At 36.2% G+C, this 17,127-nt stretch overlaps 1 protein-coding gene and 2 long non-coding RNA genes across 6 annotated transcripts in view; 1 reads left to right on the forward strand and 2 right to left on the reverse strand.

Moving 5' to 3' along the window:
• LOC118163613 overlaps positions 1–8,008 on the forward strand; it is a 19,084-nt gene extending 11,076 nt beyond the window's left edge. The window contains exons 2-3 of the long non-coding RNA XR_004749136.1: positions 5,410–5,420; positions 7,997–8,008. This is a non-coding gene — a long non-coding RNA (uncharacterized LOC118163613). The remainder of the gene's footprint in view (positions 1–5,409; positions 5,421–7,996) is intronic.
• RGS17 (regulator of G protein signaling 17) overlaps positions 3,023–17,127 on the reverse strand; it is a 73,130-nt gene continuing 59,025 nt past the window's right edge. For 3 of the 4 annotated variants that reach the window (XM_035320436.1, XM_035320434.1, XM_035320435.1), the window contains exons 3-5: positions 10,694–10,783; positions 6,812–7,046; positions 3,023–4,126 (exon numbers count right to left, since the gene is read on the reverse strand). In XM_035320436.1, the coding sequence (XP_035176327.1) occupies positions 3,938–4,126; positions 6,812–7,046; positions 10,694–10,783 (514 nt within the window). In that variant the 3' untranslated portion in view covers positions 3,023–3,937. The remainder of the gene's footprint in view (positions 4,127–6,811; positions 7,047–10,693; positions 10,784–17,127) is intronic. The other variant, XM_035320437.1, reaches the window with a different exon arrangement.
• Positions 16,182–17,127, reverse strand: part of LOC118163614 — a 2,067-nt gene continuing 1,121 nt past the window's right edge. Inside the window, exon 2 of the long non-coding RNA XR_004749137.1 lies at positions 16,182–17,108. This is a non-coding gene — a long non-coding RNA (uncharacterized LOC118163614). The remainder of the gene's footprint in view (positions 17,109–17,127) is intronic.

A 17,127-nucleotide genomic window follows, 5' to 3' on the forward strand; every position in this document is an offset into this window, starting at 1 on the left:
TGTAATTTAATAGAGGGTATTATTAGCTTAAGTGTGATTTCTGCCAGCTCTCGGTGGTCCTGTGATGACTCATGTGGATTCCGCAGGTGCTCAGGCTAGCTGTGTACCGCCGGGCGCACTGGACACTGTACGGCCGTGCTTCCAGGGGATCCCGCCTGGGCTGGGCTGGCTGACGGCACTGCAGTCACCTCTGTCACTGACTTCTCTTTTTCTCCATCATTCCCCCATTCTCCTCCATACCATATTTGCCTTCAAGCAATTTAAATATTCTTGATCTTATCTGTGTTTTGTTTTATCCTGGGTATCCCAAACTACTTTTAGTTCAGTTATTTGAAAGTTGACTGCAAACGGCTAAGTTGAATGCATGCGTAATACAACATAGACTGAGTTTCTTCAAAACCTAAGGGTCTCAGGAGTGTACCCAAGTGCTTATTTGTGGATATTTGGTATTAGGCTCTATTTGACAGAAAAGATTAAATACCAGGCAAAAATGAGAAAAAACATAACTTGCTTTCTGTAGCGCGCTTGCTATATACATTCTCATGAAAAACTGAAATACAAGTTAAATACATACGTATTTTATTCCAGGCTATAGAATAAGTGTATTTAGGCAGTCTTTCAAAGTGTATTGTACACTGCATGCACAGTAAATCAGTTTAATAACTTGACTGTTTTACATTTTGTGTTCAAAGAACTGTATGACAGGCAATGAGATCATGTTATGGCACGATTTGTTGTCCATTTGGACTATATCAATTTTTTCATAAAATTTTGGGAAATTCAAACTAATAGATGAAATGTCTATTAATCATTTTAATATGAGCATTTGCTCCAAGAAAGAAACTTCATACAAGCTGTGGTCGATTTATAAATCCCTCCAACTAGAGGATTTAAGACAAGAAAATTTGAGCATGATTTCATTGCAGTATTACACTGAAGATTGGTGTAATATTTGTCAAAATAATGAAACAGTTTCCAAATACAGATTTTGGAATCCTTTGCTATAAATCAAGATAATATTTTAGGGCCCACACAGTTAGCTTTAAAAATGTCCTTGAAAGGATGACTTGTCTGTGCTGACAAGAACTTCTAGCTATGTGAAGTATCTTATAAAGATAGCTTATGACTAGCAGGTCACCATCAAATAGTAACATTAAGAATATTCAAGTCTACATTTGTAAAGACTTTTGCATGCAGTTTTGTCTCTTACACATTGTTTAGATGTGTGAACTGTTTTGTGCCTCAAACACCAACAAACTTGAAATTACACTATATAAATATATACATATATGATGCTGTATATGTTTAGTACCACAGTAAATACAACTGTAATCAAATGATACTAGACATATGTAGGACCATAGTTAAATTCCAGTTAAGAAAAGAAGACAGAAAAAATCATTTTTTTTTTCCAACAGTATTTCACAGTAGAAGGAGGCAGTCCTTTCTCACTGACTTCCCCCCCCCTCAGGATTTGTAAACATCGTAGCTATTATTCTATCAGTATAATAATTGAATATTTTATTCATAATGGTAAGTAGCTAACCAACATGAATAAAGTTGGCATAACACGGTAACACTTTCAGACAAAACAGTTATTTATTAAAAGAAACATTTATAAATATTTTGTCTTGCATTTTAAACTACATTTTCATAAATAACAATATTTAAAAGTGCTGAATATGGTAGGATAGTCAGCAACGCCACTGTAAACAGATTTGTTTTCCACTTTGCAGATTTTTTTTTAGATCCCATTTTGTCAAACACTACAACAGTTAAAATATTTGCATAGGGAATAGAGAATAGCCCTTTTAATCATTTCCTGAATTCTATATAAATTACAAAACCAAATGAGTTTAAGAAACAGTTCGTTAAATTGTTCGTATATATCCAAAAAAAGCACATAGGTTTCAAGTAAAAAGAATGATTAAAAAATTCCCCAGACTTGCTATTTGAAGCATGTTCAATAAATTAAAAAAAAAAAAAAAGAGAGAGAGAGAGAGAGAGAGAGAGAGAGAAAGAGGTAGTAAAATAAAGGAAAAAAAAAAAAAAAAAAAAAAAAAAAAAGCCCCAGGAAGTAAACTAAGACCTGTATCCTACCAGCTACTGTATAGAGCGAGAGCAGCCTCGGTAGCAGTGGCTTCATCAAGAGCTGGCACCAGGGGCTGCCTGCAAGAAGCAGCTTGCTGGTTGGAGCCAAGTTTGTTGGGGCCAGATTCCACTCAGTTACACAACTGTAAAACCTTTCAGTCCCATCAAAAGTAATAGGGTTATGCTGTGTTTAGTCCTAGGAAAGTGAGAAGAACTTTGCCTCTTAAGTCTTAGTACAAGACCAGAGTTGTCAGTGTTAAATATATATATACAAACACACATGCATATATATATATTTAACAAGCATTCAAAGCAATCTCATGGTATATTATTAGCAGTTTGTGAGGGATGCTAATGCTCATTTGTATATAGTAGGTATGAAGATGTTGAGATTTTTAAGTTCCAAGTCACTGTCTCTTTAAACATCAAAATGCATCCTAAAATTGGACATTTTTTGATAAAAAGGCCAAGCAAACTTCTATTAAAAACACCATGGCAGCAAAGTGATTGAGTACTGTGCTGCCTTAGCTCTGATTTAGGGCTTACTACAGGGTTCTTTACCCAGGAAAGACACCCGTTGAGTTTTGGTAGGCATTTTGCTTGGGTAAGGACTGCAGATTTAGGAGCCCTTTAAGTTTGGTTTAATATCACTCTCCAAACCCCTTGTTTTCAAGGAGCACTCAAAATCAATGAGGCTAGAAGTTAAGATAAATCTTCTTTAACCCTCCACCTTGTAAAACATTACTTTGTTTAAAAACATTTTTTGACTGGATTTAGCTCTGAAAAAAATCGTACAGGACAGATGTAATTCATCAAAATGTTCTAAAATGCTCTAAAATGCTACATGTAGGCAGTCTTTTATTAAATTCCTTTATTCAAAAAACTAAATTATCAAGCTTTTGTTTGTTTCTTTTTCTTTTTTTTTTTTTTTTTCTTTTCTGAAGTACATAACATTATACAACAGTGTTAGAACTGGATAGCCAGTCTTTAATAAATCAATTACAGTATCTGACATCTGAAATGTACATTGAAAATCTTTGTTCTTTTAACAATTAAACAATATCAGCGCATAGATTGTGTCACCCATGTACGGATCCCTTTAAGTGGTTTGTGCTTTTTTTTTTCTCTTTCATTTTGACATTGCAAACTCTGTAATGAAAATGCCACAGTTTTGGCAGTGAACAACCAGAGGAATCCTCTGCTTGATTTATTTTAAATAAACAGTGATAAATAGCTCTTCTTTTTCTCTCTTTTTTTTTTTTTTTTCCTTCTGTACAGAAATATTGGCTTCAAAAAGTCAGTGTATTGTACTCAGTAGAGCATGTTGAGTAATGCTACACCTTAAAAATTGGCTTTTTTCAGTTAGTGATGTTAAAAAATGCAAGCCTCTTTCTGGTTTGCTGCAATTTTTTCTATGTACCATTAGACTGTATTGCACAAAAAAGTTCTTAAATACAGATATAATTTATGTTATTGGATTAAATATTGCAACAACTAAGTGGTAAGTGAAGCAGTTTTACCTTGCACATGCAGTGTGAGGATACACAAGGAGACTGTTCATAAAACTACAAATACATCATTGCAATCTTGACTGCAGTTGGGTGAAAGGAGTGTGAAACAAATGTATTTTGGCAAATCCATTGTTCCCCTCCCACGCCATCTCAAGCAAGGAGGACCTTGGTAAAAATGTAGACATAGACCATAATATGTATTTGTTTTCTTCACAGTAGCCTGAGTAGAGCTAAACTGTAGTTCTCCAGGAACCCAGCTCCAGATGTTATTAAACTACTTTTCTTCCATCCCGCCCACCCCCAAAAAATCAAGTTACTTTATTTGAAAATTAAAACTAAGTTTCAGAAGTAGAGCCTGTAATACTTTCAACAAGAGACTTATAAATTTGAGAGTTCAAAAACCTTGGAAAAGAGTCTCTGTGCATTAGGGTGTATATCTGGAGTTGGGCGTCTTCATACATATGAGGACTGGGATCCAGCAAGTTTCTGTTGATCACTTCTCTCACCCGGGAATCAAGACTAACCTGAAGAAGATGAGAATAGACTGATATTAAACAATAATTGTTTATAATTGCTGGAAAGGATGTATACATCTCATCATTGCATAGGGCTCCACAGAACACCCAGAGCTTAACAGTTTCATAATTTATTCAAGTTATACTGTTTGTCTTTCACAGCCAGCATTCTAAAATGACCACACACAATTGCAAACTCAAATTTCAATTTTGACTTGTTCTTTGCATCCATATTAAGAGCTGTAAAATGAAATCCCTCTATTTAACAGAAAAAAAATATAGTGCTGTTAAATAAAGCTCTGCAGTAACTTGGATCTCCGAAAAATGTTATTATATCTTAAAATGTTCTTACTTTTTAAACATATTTACAAATATTTCTCACAAATGATTTTTTTTCCTTATCATTTGTGGTTGAATCTTTAGAACTTTCCTATTCAGCATTCTTATCTGGCTGTCCTACAAGCAATTTTTTTATATATATATATTTTTTTTTTCTGGGCACTACACTCGTTACTTACAAATTATCCAGAGTTTTTTGCTGGTTTTATTGCACTAATCTTCCCATTAATATTAAGTATTTCTGATTCATTTTTCTCTTCAAGAACTGTTAACATCTGGCAATTTATACTTTCAGGATATCACATGTCCATATTGAAGTTGATAGCGAGCTTCATTTTTAGCTTCTGAAGGTGACACATTGTCTTCCAGGCTATTTCTCAACCCAGATATTTTTCAGATTGACTTTGGTGTCTAACTGACTTAGCTGGGCAAGCATGCTGGGCTGTGTGGCCAAGCTTAACAAGCTGGAGGGGTTACGCTGATGGTGATAAAATGCTTTGAGACAAAACAGCATGCAGGGGTGTAGCTTGCGTAGTTTTGAGCAGCAGTGTAGCAGCCTTGTCTTAGGAGTTTATTAAAATAATTTTAAATCCTAGAGCAGTGCCAATCTGTAACATGGAAATGACACGCTAAAATTGAAGCAATTGCTCCCCCCATGACACACACGTGCACACGCAGGCACTTATTTTAGCAAGACCAGTTTATGCAGCTAGCTAATTGACTCCTCATTACCAAATAAAAGGGCTGGGACAAAAAAGCTCAAATTTGGCAGAATGGCAGTGTCATTTTGCCATTTAATATTGTAAAAGTTAATTGCAGTTATAGAGTGAAACAAAAATTAATTAGGAATCTGTTAATTCACATTGTAGTTTTTTCCGTGACTCACTAGAGCCAGATGGCAAGAGTAGTTGCAATTATTAAAGTTATCGTCTTGGTAAACAGATGTATACTAGGTATTTGTTTAGTACACTAGGACTTTCTGCCTCAATAACTTCATCACTGAGCAAGTTCCCATGTCAAAGTCCTCCTTTCAGTTCCTATGTCAAAAGGTTTCTCCTGGAATGTGATGCTGGGATGAACTAGAACTTTAAAGCTCCTATGCTGATCTAAAGCATCACAAACTCTTCTTATTTGCCTCATGGAGTTTCCAGTAGGGTCAGGAGCAATTGGGATGATGACATCCTCACACATCCAAGCATGAAGTTTGTGAGCATTTTTTTTTTTTAAACTCTAAATCAAGCAAAACTACTTCAGTGTTTAAATTGTATCTGCTGGTTCATGGTGGCTTAGAAAGACAACTGAGTGTTTAGTACATATATGTGTATTAGAGACACATATATACTATCAAGAATATACATTATTAGCTTGCTATACTGGTAGTTGTCTCATTCCAAAGCCAAAGCACACATGGTGTCACAAGAGAGGCAATGGAGTTATATAAATGGCTGGTGGCTCCCTTCATATTAATGAATTCGTGAGTTATTACTAAAAGCAGTGCAAAGGTAAAATGTAGCAAGCCAAGTCCACAAGTGAGCGTAAATTAGCATAATGCTATTGAGGAGAAAGTCAGATGCAAGACAAGGCAGAGTTGCTAAAGGTACATGATGTGGCCTGAGAAACTCTTCTACAATGCCTATTTATCTCCAAACTGTGATTTGATAGGGGATGCTTTTACTCAACTTCAGCTGAAGATCATTTCAGTTTTAGGATTGGAGAAAGTTATATATAATTTCCTAGATGTTATCATACCTTTCATTAGAGAAAATATGTGATCTCACTTCTTAGAGATCAACTTAGACTAGCTGATCCCACACAGGCATAACCAGAGCAAGTTTTACTTTTTTTTTTTTTTTTTTCCCAGCCAGATGATGCAGCAGATAAATCTGTTCTGCTTATGATTTAAATTCCTTTATGTTATACAAGAAACAAACTGTGAATCTGTTTCATGATTGATCAGTTTCCTGTTAAATATTGAGTATTTTATTTGTCATATGATGCTCAAAATTTTGGTGCCGTTTCTCCATAAATCCATTTCTATGACGTATTTCTTGTTTTTGGCAGACGGACTGCATTGCTAAAGTAGTATTCCCATTTCTCATCCTTTTGTTTCTGGAATTTCCCTTTTATTCTTCTCGTATAGAGAGCTTTGAGGAGTTGTGGCCAGTGGTGCTAAATGGCTCAGCACCTGTGTCAGCCCTTGTTCTATCCCTTGCTTTAGTGGTCTAAACTTCCATAATAAGTATTGCTCTCATCTGACAGATCAGGCAGACTTTCTGACCCCCCTCTGGCAATCCAGGGTATAGCATATCTGCTCTGGAATATCAAAAAATGCATATCTAACATTTACAGCTTTACCTCTTTTGGTGAAAGTATAGAAATGTAATCTTCATAAATAAGTCTTGCTTTTTCTTCAATAACTTTCTTGTTCTGTTCCTTCTTTAGATCTTCACATGCGAGCCAGAAAAGCAGGTTCTCTTCACTATACTCTGTTCGAAGAAACTCTCTAAAAAGGTTCCTCCCAGCTGGTGTTTTCATCATCTTGTCAAAATTCTGAGCCCAAGACAAAATTTCATCTGCAGTAGGGTTTTGGCTGCAAAAGCAAAGTATCATTACAAATATGCTGCTATTTTTGTAACAGTGTTTTCATACATTCATCCAAAATTCTCCTTTCAATTGCACTTTAGTCCAGAGTGAAAACTGGAAACAACAAGGCTTCAGCAGTGACAAGAGAATTTTGTTCACTCTTCACTTGTGCATTCATTATCTCAATAGCTCACTAAACTATGTTTAATATTAAGAGACGTGCACTGGGCTTTCTGCAAGGTTTCTGCTGGTATTGTTCACCATCAGACTCAAAGAAAATTCCAGCAACAGGACTGAATTCTTGCTTCTGCATTTAAAGGAGATGTGAATTGAGGCAATTGACAATAGGTTCTTTTTCATGATGGGCTTGGAAGACACCTGATGTCCCTGCCTGCTTCTGATAGGGTTTGGCCAATCACTGCCTGCCACACGATTTGGTTCAGCAAGGACAAGAAAAACAAAAGGCTCTTGGCAGCCAAGAGCATACTAATGAGACCCAACAAAATAGTAATTCAGAGAGCTTTTAAATTAGCATATTTCTCTGTGCTTGTACCTAAGGGTTGCTAAGTTTCTCTCTGTTTGGTGCTATTGACCTGAATGATGATCTATTGGCATGGGATGTGATGGATGTTTCTGGCAAAACTGAAGAGAGAAGAAATGGGAAAAAAATCCCCATTCCCATTTTCTGAAAGAAGCTATTTGCAGCTTGTAACAGCGGATGCATGGGATAAGTGAACAGAAGACTAATTCGGGTCACTAATCCACCAATGTACAAATCAACAGCCTGAGAAGGTCATACTCTAAGTTACTTAAAAACAATTAAATGTGGTTCCACACTTAACTCTGAGTGCTCATCCTCCCCTTCCTGATAGGATGCAACGCAAGAGTTTTACTGGATGTTAAGTGTCTGTGCAATCATGTTGCACAAGAAGTGACATTTGTCCATACGATTTCAAGTCCATTTGTCAACTCCTAGTCTGCATGCAAGGCAGACTGGATGACAGGAAACTATTCATGATAGTTTTTTGTCAGACCAAAAGATCTAATAAATGAGAAAGTGTTTAACATTGAAACTATCCAGCAAAATAGTTGTAATCTGAAGCAAAAATTATAAACATACAGATTTAAAGGTAAAAAGTTATCTCTCTGAGGACAATGAAACAAACCTGCTGAGGTTCTGCTTATAAAGATATTTTTTTTTTCACTGTAAGGTATGTAATTTCATTAAAAACTTCTTTCCTGTTCCCTCTCCAAAATCCTAGTTTCCTGAGGAGATTTGTGAAGAATACTCTTGTGCTATACCACTATATCAGTTTAAGGAAAGAATCACATGCAGAATCTCCAGTTTGAATAACTAAGGCTTATTTCTGTCTAAATAACTCATCCTGATATTGGGAAATAGAAGAACAACTCCCTTTTTGAAGCCTTGAATTTAGTAGACATTGAAGCCAGCCAAAACACTGCAGTGAGGAAGTGCCTGAATGTTCCTTCTTCCTAGGAAAGAAGAGGTAGATACTTACATGGAATATTTGAACCTCTGAATGTTCACTCACCTCCTGTTTGGGTGTAGCCCTAACATACAGCACATGGTGAGGCCTGATGTATGCTGGGAGCAGCACCATTAGGTTAAAGTGTGAGTATCGTGTGTGGGATGCTATGGACAGAGTGAGACAAGGGCCATCCTGCAGACATTGTGACCTCTGGCTCTCATCTCCTGCATTTTTGCAACAGCAACTGTCCGGCAGTTTCTGCAGAATACAGTAATTTAGGTGGTGGTGTAGACTGAAAGAGGTCTAAACACACCAGTTCACCCAACAAGCCTTTCAGATGAATGGATCTGTCAGCAACTGAACTGCTGAGACTAGGATGTGCCTAGGAAGAGGCAGGAAAGGTGAGCACCCTCTCCATCAGCCAAGTAACTATTTTACTCAGTCATGCATGAGTTGATGAACTTGCAAAGTTGGTGAATTTGTGAATTAATGAATTCATTAATAAATTAAGTTGTGAATCAGAATCTTAATAAGTTAGTCTCTTAAAAGGCTACTGAGATCATTTGTTTTTTACCTAATGAGCTCATGTAATGAAGTTTGATTCACAGAGTACCTCGTCCTGTAAATTTGACAAGTTCAGACAAACTAAGATACTAACCTTAGCTGATGGATGTTACCTGACATAAGTTTCACTAGCAGTGAATGCAAAAATGTAGGTTTTGCCATGGGCTAAATTCAGGTGCTCTGAGTATGATCTGGAGTTTTTGGTCACCATTGGATTACAGAAGGATCTTAAGTTATGTAGGATGCAGTTTTATATCATGGTTGAGCTGATTTTTTTTAAAAAAAATGGAATTAACATTTAACTAAGTAATCTCTTTACCTGCTACCTCTGCACATTTTCCTTGAGTTGAAGCACCTCAGAAGAATACCAGTTCAGTGTAGTTTGTGATGGGGGAGCAGAACTGGAGGCAAAAGAGGAGGGAGCAGAGAGAAGGGATGGGTGGCAAACCTCCTCCCAAAAGGCAAGGAGCTGTTAATTCATAGCTTTGAATTAACCACATCCTTGTCTTGTGAAGCCCCGTCCTTACTTTCTGTTAATATTCCTCTGACAGACCTTCCAGGCTTCCTGTTCTCTGCCTACCACAGACAATGATGTTGAGAACACAGGATCTCAGCCATGCAGGCTGAGCTCCCTGACTAAACTCTGTTCTTCCTTTGCATGGCAAAGCTACAAGGCTGAGTGTTAAAGCATATGAAGCATATAATCCTAGATGGAAATGTAACAAAGTACCATAGATACGTTGTGATGGAGAGCTCCTGTAAGTTCTTTGCAAATAACTTGAATTCTGGGGTGCTTAGCGTAATATAACTGAAGGAAATAAATAGTTAAACCATACTCCTGTAAACCTAAAAAAAATCTGTCAAATCAATTCACTAAATGTTCTTTGTCAGTAAGAACAACAACAAAAAAAGTCTATACTACTTATATCTTGTGGAAATTTTTGATTTTGACCTCTCAAAAATGACTGTGAGTAGCAATGGATAGGCTGAGATGATTGGATTGCTTTTAAAATTGATCATATTCTCTAGAGTTAAGTTTTAATTTACTTTTTATGGAATTAGAGAAGTCAAGACCACTGATAGTTTAGCGTATTTCCCAACAGAATAAATACGGGCCCAACCTTCAGACAGAAACAGAAGCTCAGACTTTTAATGCACATTTGCCCAGCTTTCAGAGTATGTGTTTCCTTGGTTGATTAAGATGAAACCATAGTCCAAGCTGTTCTACAAAAAGTAGCCATGTTAAAAATCTGACTATAAAGTACACTTTTGCCCAAGTTAGTTTTTCTTCTTGTCTGGATAAGCAGAAGAAAATGATCCCAGAAATAGCAAACACTTCCTATAGAGCCCCATAGATCAATGGAACCATTCTTGCACCTCCCATTTCTTCCCATCATTCTTTACCAACAAATGTGAAACTCTAAGTAAGCCTGAATGTCTCTGTTGGCATTTCATATCAGGCCTCATTTTGCTTCCTTTTGTCTAGAAATTTTAGGAGGAAAAGTCATTAAAAGAATATTTCAGAAGCCTACAAAACCAAAACAAATTAGTTACAGGCAAATTAAAAAACACTTACTGGACAACAGTTTGACCAACTTACCATTCTTCTATGACTTGGATGCTCTCCATTTTGGTTGTATGTGTTGGCCTTCCTGCATTGTCTCCTCTATCTTCATTCCTAACAGTGAGGCTGCAATGTAGTACAACACTTTATTTTGTCTAGAGAAAGTTAATTTAAAACAATGACTACAGAAATGCAAACTTACAAAAGATATAAATGTATGTAAAGTGTCATTTTTCATTCTTGCCCCTAAAATTTACAACCAGATTTTGGAGATAAATTTTTAATAACTTTTTTTTTTTTTTCCCATAATAATGATGAATGTTAATTGACAGTTGGTTTTAACATATGTGATTTTTATTTATTTATTGACAAGCTGACAGTTTATCCACTGAAAGATGGACAAAAACTCAGAGGTCACTGTTGGAGTGATTTCACTTGGGAAATTTTGGATAATATTAGTAACAATAAGGATGAGGAAGATAAGAATATCTGAATCAGATATTGATCAGGGGTTGATACCCCACCAGCTCTGTATGGTTGTTCATTCTTTATGAACATCCCCCTTTTTCTCTCCAGGATATAGTGGCAGTAGATGGCTTGGATACAGACCTTAGCATGTGGCTGCTCCTTATGATTTCCTCCTCTAACCCAAATTTCTTTTTCATTCCAAAAAGTTAAAGTTGCTGGCCTCTTAAACAAAAAGGCCTCCATTAAAGTCATATTACTAGAAGCAATGAAAATAAAAAATTCCTTTAGGTAAAGACCTAGTTAAATTGTATTTATTATCATTATTATTTATTATTATTACTATTTATTTTTGGCTTCTCTTTCAAGCTGGTAACTTGCATCACTTTCTGTAAATGTCTTTTTAATTGGATTTGGTTCAACAGTAGTGGCTTCCCCTGTGTGTGCTCTCTATTAGTGTTCTGGACCATGGTATTGCCAGCAAAAACACTGTCCCTGATAACTACTGAAATAAAGTTCATTTTGAATAACATCAGTATTCATATTAGAAACCTGGTTCCAATAACTAAGCTTAAGAAGTGAAACACAGAAAATGGAGATTTCCTTTCACTGGGTGTTCCCCGCATATTCAGCTGAGGGAAAACAAGCAACCAAGCAAAAAAAATTCTCCTTCCTACTCCCAACAAAGCTCATACTTTGAATATTTAGTATTAATCATACAATGATGCTCTCAATCATTCCAAGTGGAGATATGCAAAAAATATGTTGATAATGTGTCTCCCTCCCCCACTAATCGTAGTAACTTCCACTCAGTTCTAAGAAATCCCAACTTTGAGACATTTTTAGCACAAATAACCTTTCTTCCTAGCCCTTCTGCATTGATGAGTTTTATCAACACGTTTTCAAGCATTTGGCAGAGTCAATAGGGGATCTCAACTACACTTCTGAAAAGTGGCAGTTTAAACTTGCATGTAAAGCAGAGCACATATTAAGACTTAAACATTACAAAGACGTACACTTCCAAACAAAGCTGTTTGATGCTGGTTGCTCCTTCACTTACCTGCCAAGACCTTAGTTCAGGCCCTTGGTCCTGCTTCCCCTGTTACAGCGTAGGAATGCAGCTCCAGTGCTGCTAAGGTGTTAGGCTGTCATCAACCGCTGCAGGAGAAACAACACATCCTGAACTCTGGGGTTGGCAGGTAAAAAACCCTTCCATCTCCTCTGACCTGTTGTTTGTCATTCTATAGAGGGAGCACCCATGAAAACCAATGGGAGTTCCATATATAGAAGGAGAAAAAAAGGGACCATCCACTGTCTTGTAATCTTTAAGTCTGCACATGTAACTGCTTAGGGTTTACTTTGCATCTGGTTGGAGCACAAAGTGAGGGTGAAGGAGAAGCAGGGGAGGCGCAACGCTGCTCTCCCTCCCTCCTTTGCAGTACTCCACTAGAACAATGTTAATTTGTGTTTTCCGCTGGGTTCAGAGAAATGACTGTCCTTTGGGCCATGGGGGCATGATACAGCAGAAGCAGGAAACAGTTTGTGTCAGCTGGGAATGCAGCAGGGTGTTCACCTGAGTCTTTCTAAAAAAAGGCTGCCCTTTTCTTTCCTCTATTGCATGAGCAGCCCCTAAACCATACTGAGATAATTTACTTATTGGACAGTAGACCTATTGCAAGGTTTGGATGCAGAATCTTACTGGAAGTGGAAGGTGACTCATCTGAGAGCAGCTAATCTGCCCGGCTAATTTAATTTTATGTCTCGGGTCAGATATTGATGGTTGTGCTCATGCAAAATCTCTGCTAAACTTTAGAAAACCAATATGTGCTGATGAAAGGAGAATACAAGTAGTGAGTAGGGAATAAGAAAGAGAAATAGAGAAATGGACAAGAAATCCATGTTGACCTCTTTGCAGTTTTTTATCAGAGGAGTAATGGATAGGCCCTATGCATTTTGATTTTCTGCAAGACTACATGTTGGTAAAAAGTTTGGATTGTAGGCCAAGAATGCAACATACAGTTTTCTGGTATTTATACCAGTGTGATAGCGCAAAGGGCACACTTGGCCCTGATTCCTTCATCTCAGCAGTCATAGCTGAAGTGCAATGGCTGAAGTTAGTCAGCACTGCAAAACAAGGAGGACTCTAAAAGAGGTGTTAGATGTGGTTGGAACAATTTCTCAAGTTTGGGTATTGTATTCAAAACTGTGTTAAATTTATATCATATCTTGGCCCGAATTCTACATTACGTTTCTAGTGACAACAACTAGCCCTACATTTCAACTTTTATTTATCTGCATCTGTCAAGACTGGAGTTCCATCGGATACATTATTTTTGCTATGTTTTTCCTGTGAAAGAAACCATCCTTTTTATACAGAAGTACATTCAATTCAGACATGTTCTGTTTTCAGTCAAGGAACTGTTTTGTGTTAAGTTAGAAAAAAAATATTAAATATTTACACATTTCTGACTGTAAAGCTAATTTAAAAGCAGCCTTTAAATAACACTGATCACAATAACAGACTGCTACCTTTTACATCAAAATGACAACACTACATTGTTATTTGCTAAGTTGCTATCTTCATTTGAAAATACCCTATCTGCTCACTTTTCTCTGTGGAATTCAAGCATATCCTTCTTACACTACTCCATCATGGAAGCTAGCTGATTATGGCAGAAGAATTATTTCGTGTAAAACTAAACTAAATAAAAGCAACAGGATAAAGATCAAAAAATGGCCTTACATATTTAAGGCTTTGAGAGAAAAAGAAATTGCTGAGAAGCCTTATCAAAAAAGTAGTTAAATAAAAGAGAGGTGTTCTAGGGAGACATCTGATAGAAATTAACATATATAGCACCCATTATTATTTATTAGTTACAGTATATCCAACAGAGATCTTTAAAATTTAGAGACATAAATTATAATAAAGCTGCAACAAAACTACTAAGGGATTAAAAAGAGAGAGTTTGGACTACCTAATGGAAGAGTTAAGTGCGAACCACAAGCAGTGGTTTGTTTTCTGTTCTTTTGGAAGGCTTGTTCTACCCATATTTGTGCTGACTTTATTTATAAGTATAAGTACTTCAGTAAGCCCAAGTACTTGACCTTGATGTTGATTTCAAATATATCTTGGGTTCTTGACACTTATAAAAGCAATAGTTACTTTAATTACTGCAACAGTATTATTATGAGTCATTTATATTTGAAGTGAGTGCAATTCCATTTTGCTACTTGAGGAACCTTATAAGTAAAAATGTTAATGTCCAGGGATTGCTTGAAAATGTATACAAATTGAAAATATTACCATATATAGGGTTAAACTGATGTGTTTTTGGAGAAAATATTGGGATTCAGAAGACCAAGATTTATTTATTTAGCTGCTATTAAACACCTGTTAATATCCATGTTCAGAAATTAAATAGTTGTTCTGTTGAGTAATGACTCTAATAAAACAATATTGCAGCCCACTGGTGCACGGTGAGATAAAAAAGGCAAGCTAATTGGATAGAATCATCAAGAGAGTTGGAGTAATTTAAGAGCAAGGACCTCACTGCCTATCCTTCAAGGTGTTTCCTGCCGATGGTTTCAGCCTTAAAAGCTACTTAATTTCTCTACTGCTGCACTCACCTATACTGCCACTAAGAAACTGAAAATTAGAACTTCAACCTAATCTTTCATTCTATGTATGTCCAGTACATGAATAGTCTTTCACTGTTTCCCAAACACTGGGAACATTCTAATATACCAGTAGCCTAAATATCATGAATCAGTGAAATTACTCTTATGGCAAGAAAATTGCCATGGTGATAGGTGCTAAGACTGATACTCTGCCAGTGCATGGCTACCACCAGTTACTATTTACTCAGGTATTTTCTGGGTTATATGCATCATATGCAGTATATCATCCCAGTATTTCTTCTAAGTGGCATTTATTGTGTTTCCATGAAGATAAGGAGTAGAAATCAGACTGGGACATTGTACACTTATTTGGTAGGCTATTGGGTTGCCATTCAGGAGATCAGTGCTCAATTTCTACTTCATTGCTGGTGATTATATTTTGGCCTGAATCTCTGTGTGTAATGCAGTAAGGCCACAATCCTTTTAGCCACTGCTGTAACACAACTGCCTTTTTTATTTCAGCCCAAAGGCCACATAAGTCAGTTGCACACATATAATCTAAAGGCAGAATTTGGTTTCCACCTGAAAATCAATATTCATTTCAGGGCCTCTGGATAAGAGATGAATGTTCTGACATGTTTCTTTCACTGGTTTACCCTCTGAAAGAGTATATCTTGCTGGCAGAAGAGAAGAGAAGAGAAGAGAAGAGAAGAGAAGAGAAGAGAAGAGAAGAGAAGAGAAGAGAAGAGAAGAGAAGAGAAGAGAAGAGAAGAGAAGAGAAAAGAAAAAAAAAAAAAAAAAAAAAGAAAAGAAAAGAAAAGAAAAGAAAAGAAAAGAAAAGAAAAGAAAAGAAAAGAAAAGAAAAGAAAAGAAAAGAAAAAAGGAAAAAAGAATGAGATCAAAATATATTTGAGATTTCAAAATTCCACTGGCAGACAATATAATGTGGCCCTTTACCTGAAAATGTTGAGAAACTCATGTCGAAGTTGCCAAACAGATTCAGCCATTAAATATTTTTTTCAGGGTGATCTGGAAGCCCTTTGCTAAACCAGGAAGTTAGTAGATTCATTGAATGGTTTGAACTACCCTCACTGTGGGACTGCTGTGGGGTCTTTCAAGATGTTCTGCTGAAATTATTCCACTTGGTAAAAATAAGAGGTTACATGATGTGGAAATAAGAGACTTTTATCGGCAAAAAAGTGCATAATGAATAATTATATTTTATATAAAGTACAATATTTTTATACCATTGAGGGGAGAGCCTGAAAACAAGAATGTATGATCACTGAATTTTCCTGAAAAGAGGAAAATGTGTTTTCGAGTACTCTGAGACAAAGATGGGAAGTAATCCTAGATCTCTGCCCAGCTGGGTAAATACCTTCACTCTTCAGTATAAAATGTTAGTGCCCTTTCCTGTCTCCAAGCTCTTTGATTCCTTCACTTTTTTTTTTTTTTTAAATAAAAGTCTGACATAAAACATGCCATATGAACAGAAATACATTTTTCCTGGGTTTAATTTGGATGCAGAAAAAGTGCATGCTGGTATCTCCTGCCATTTTTGATTGTGCATCAATCTGATCAGACTTTTTTCAAAAATTTAATTCAACAGTCATTGAAAAATCAGCATATTTGCACAGCTCTGTTCAGCTGCTGAGGCAGGCTCTGGTAGATGTCAGAGATGGATGTGGTCTCGTGAAGCTGTATGGCACTAAAACAGACAACTATACTGGCACCCCTTAATTTCTTCATGAAACAAAGGTTAACATTATTTTCTGACAACTTCTTTCTTCTGACAAATGGAATATTGAAGCTTGAAGGCAGTGAAAACTGCAGGGTTGTGTTTATGACTAGAAGAGTATGATGATTTTACTATATTGAATAAAACAATAATAATGAAACATAACTGCAATATATTTGTGATCCATTTGTAAAGAACAATAAAGCTATGTTAATCTCGTAACTTAGGCAGAGCCTAGTCAGTAATGCTATCTTCTATCTCCCATTTAATGTTGCAAAAATAGGTCAAAAGAATTTTTAAGAGTTTTTTTTTTTTTTTTTTTTTTTTTTGTAGATGAGAAAAAAGATACTTCAAAGTTAGGAAGGGTTGATTTTTGATACAGTAAGTGAAAAAAAATAGAATAATTAGTTTGAGAAACACTTGAACTAGAGTAATGATTTTTATCAAGAAGGAATGCCCTGCACTAGATATTTTCATAGGGGATGCATGAGCCATCAAAGCCATGTGTTATGGTCTCTTATCTCTGATCTCTGAGAATTTATAACCTTGTCAGTAAAAATTGCAAGACAGGCTAAAGCATTTAGATTGTTGTAATGCCAATATATGCAAAGCATAGAAATGCAGAGCAACCTTCAGCCAAATTAGTAGC

This window comes from Oxyura jamaicensis, chromosome 3 (assembly GCF_011077185.1).
Source record: "Oxyura jamaicensis isolate SHBP4307 breed ruddy duck chromosome 3, BPBGC_Ojam_1.0, whole genome shotgun sequence".
Classification (NCBI taxonomy): Eukaryota; Metazoa; Chordata; class Aves; order Anseriformes; family Anatidae; genus Oxyura; species Oxyura jamaicensis.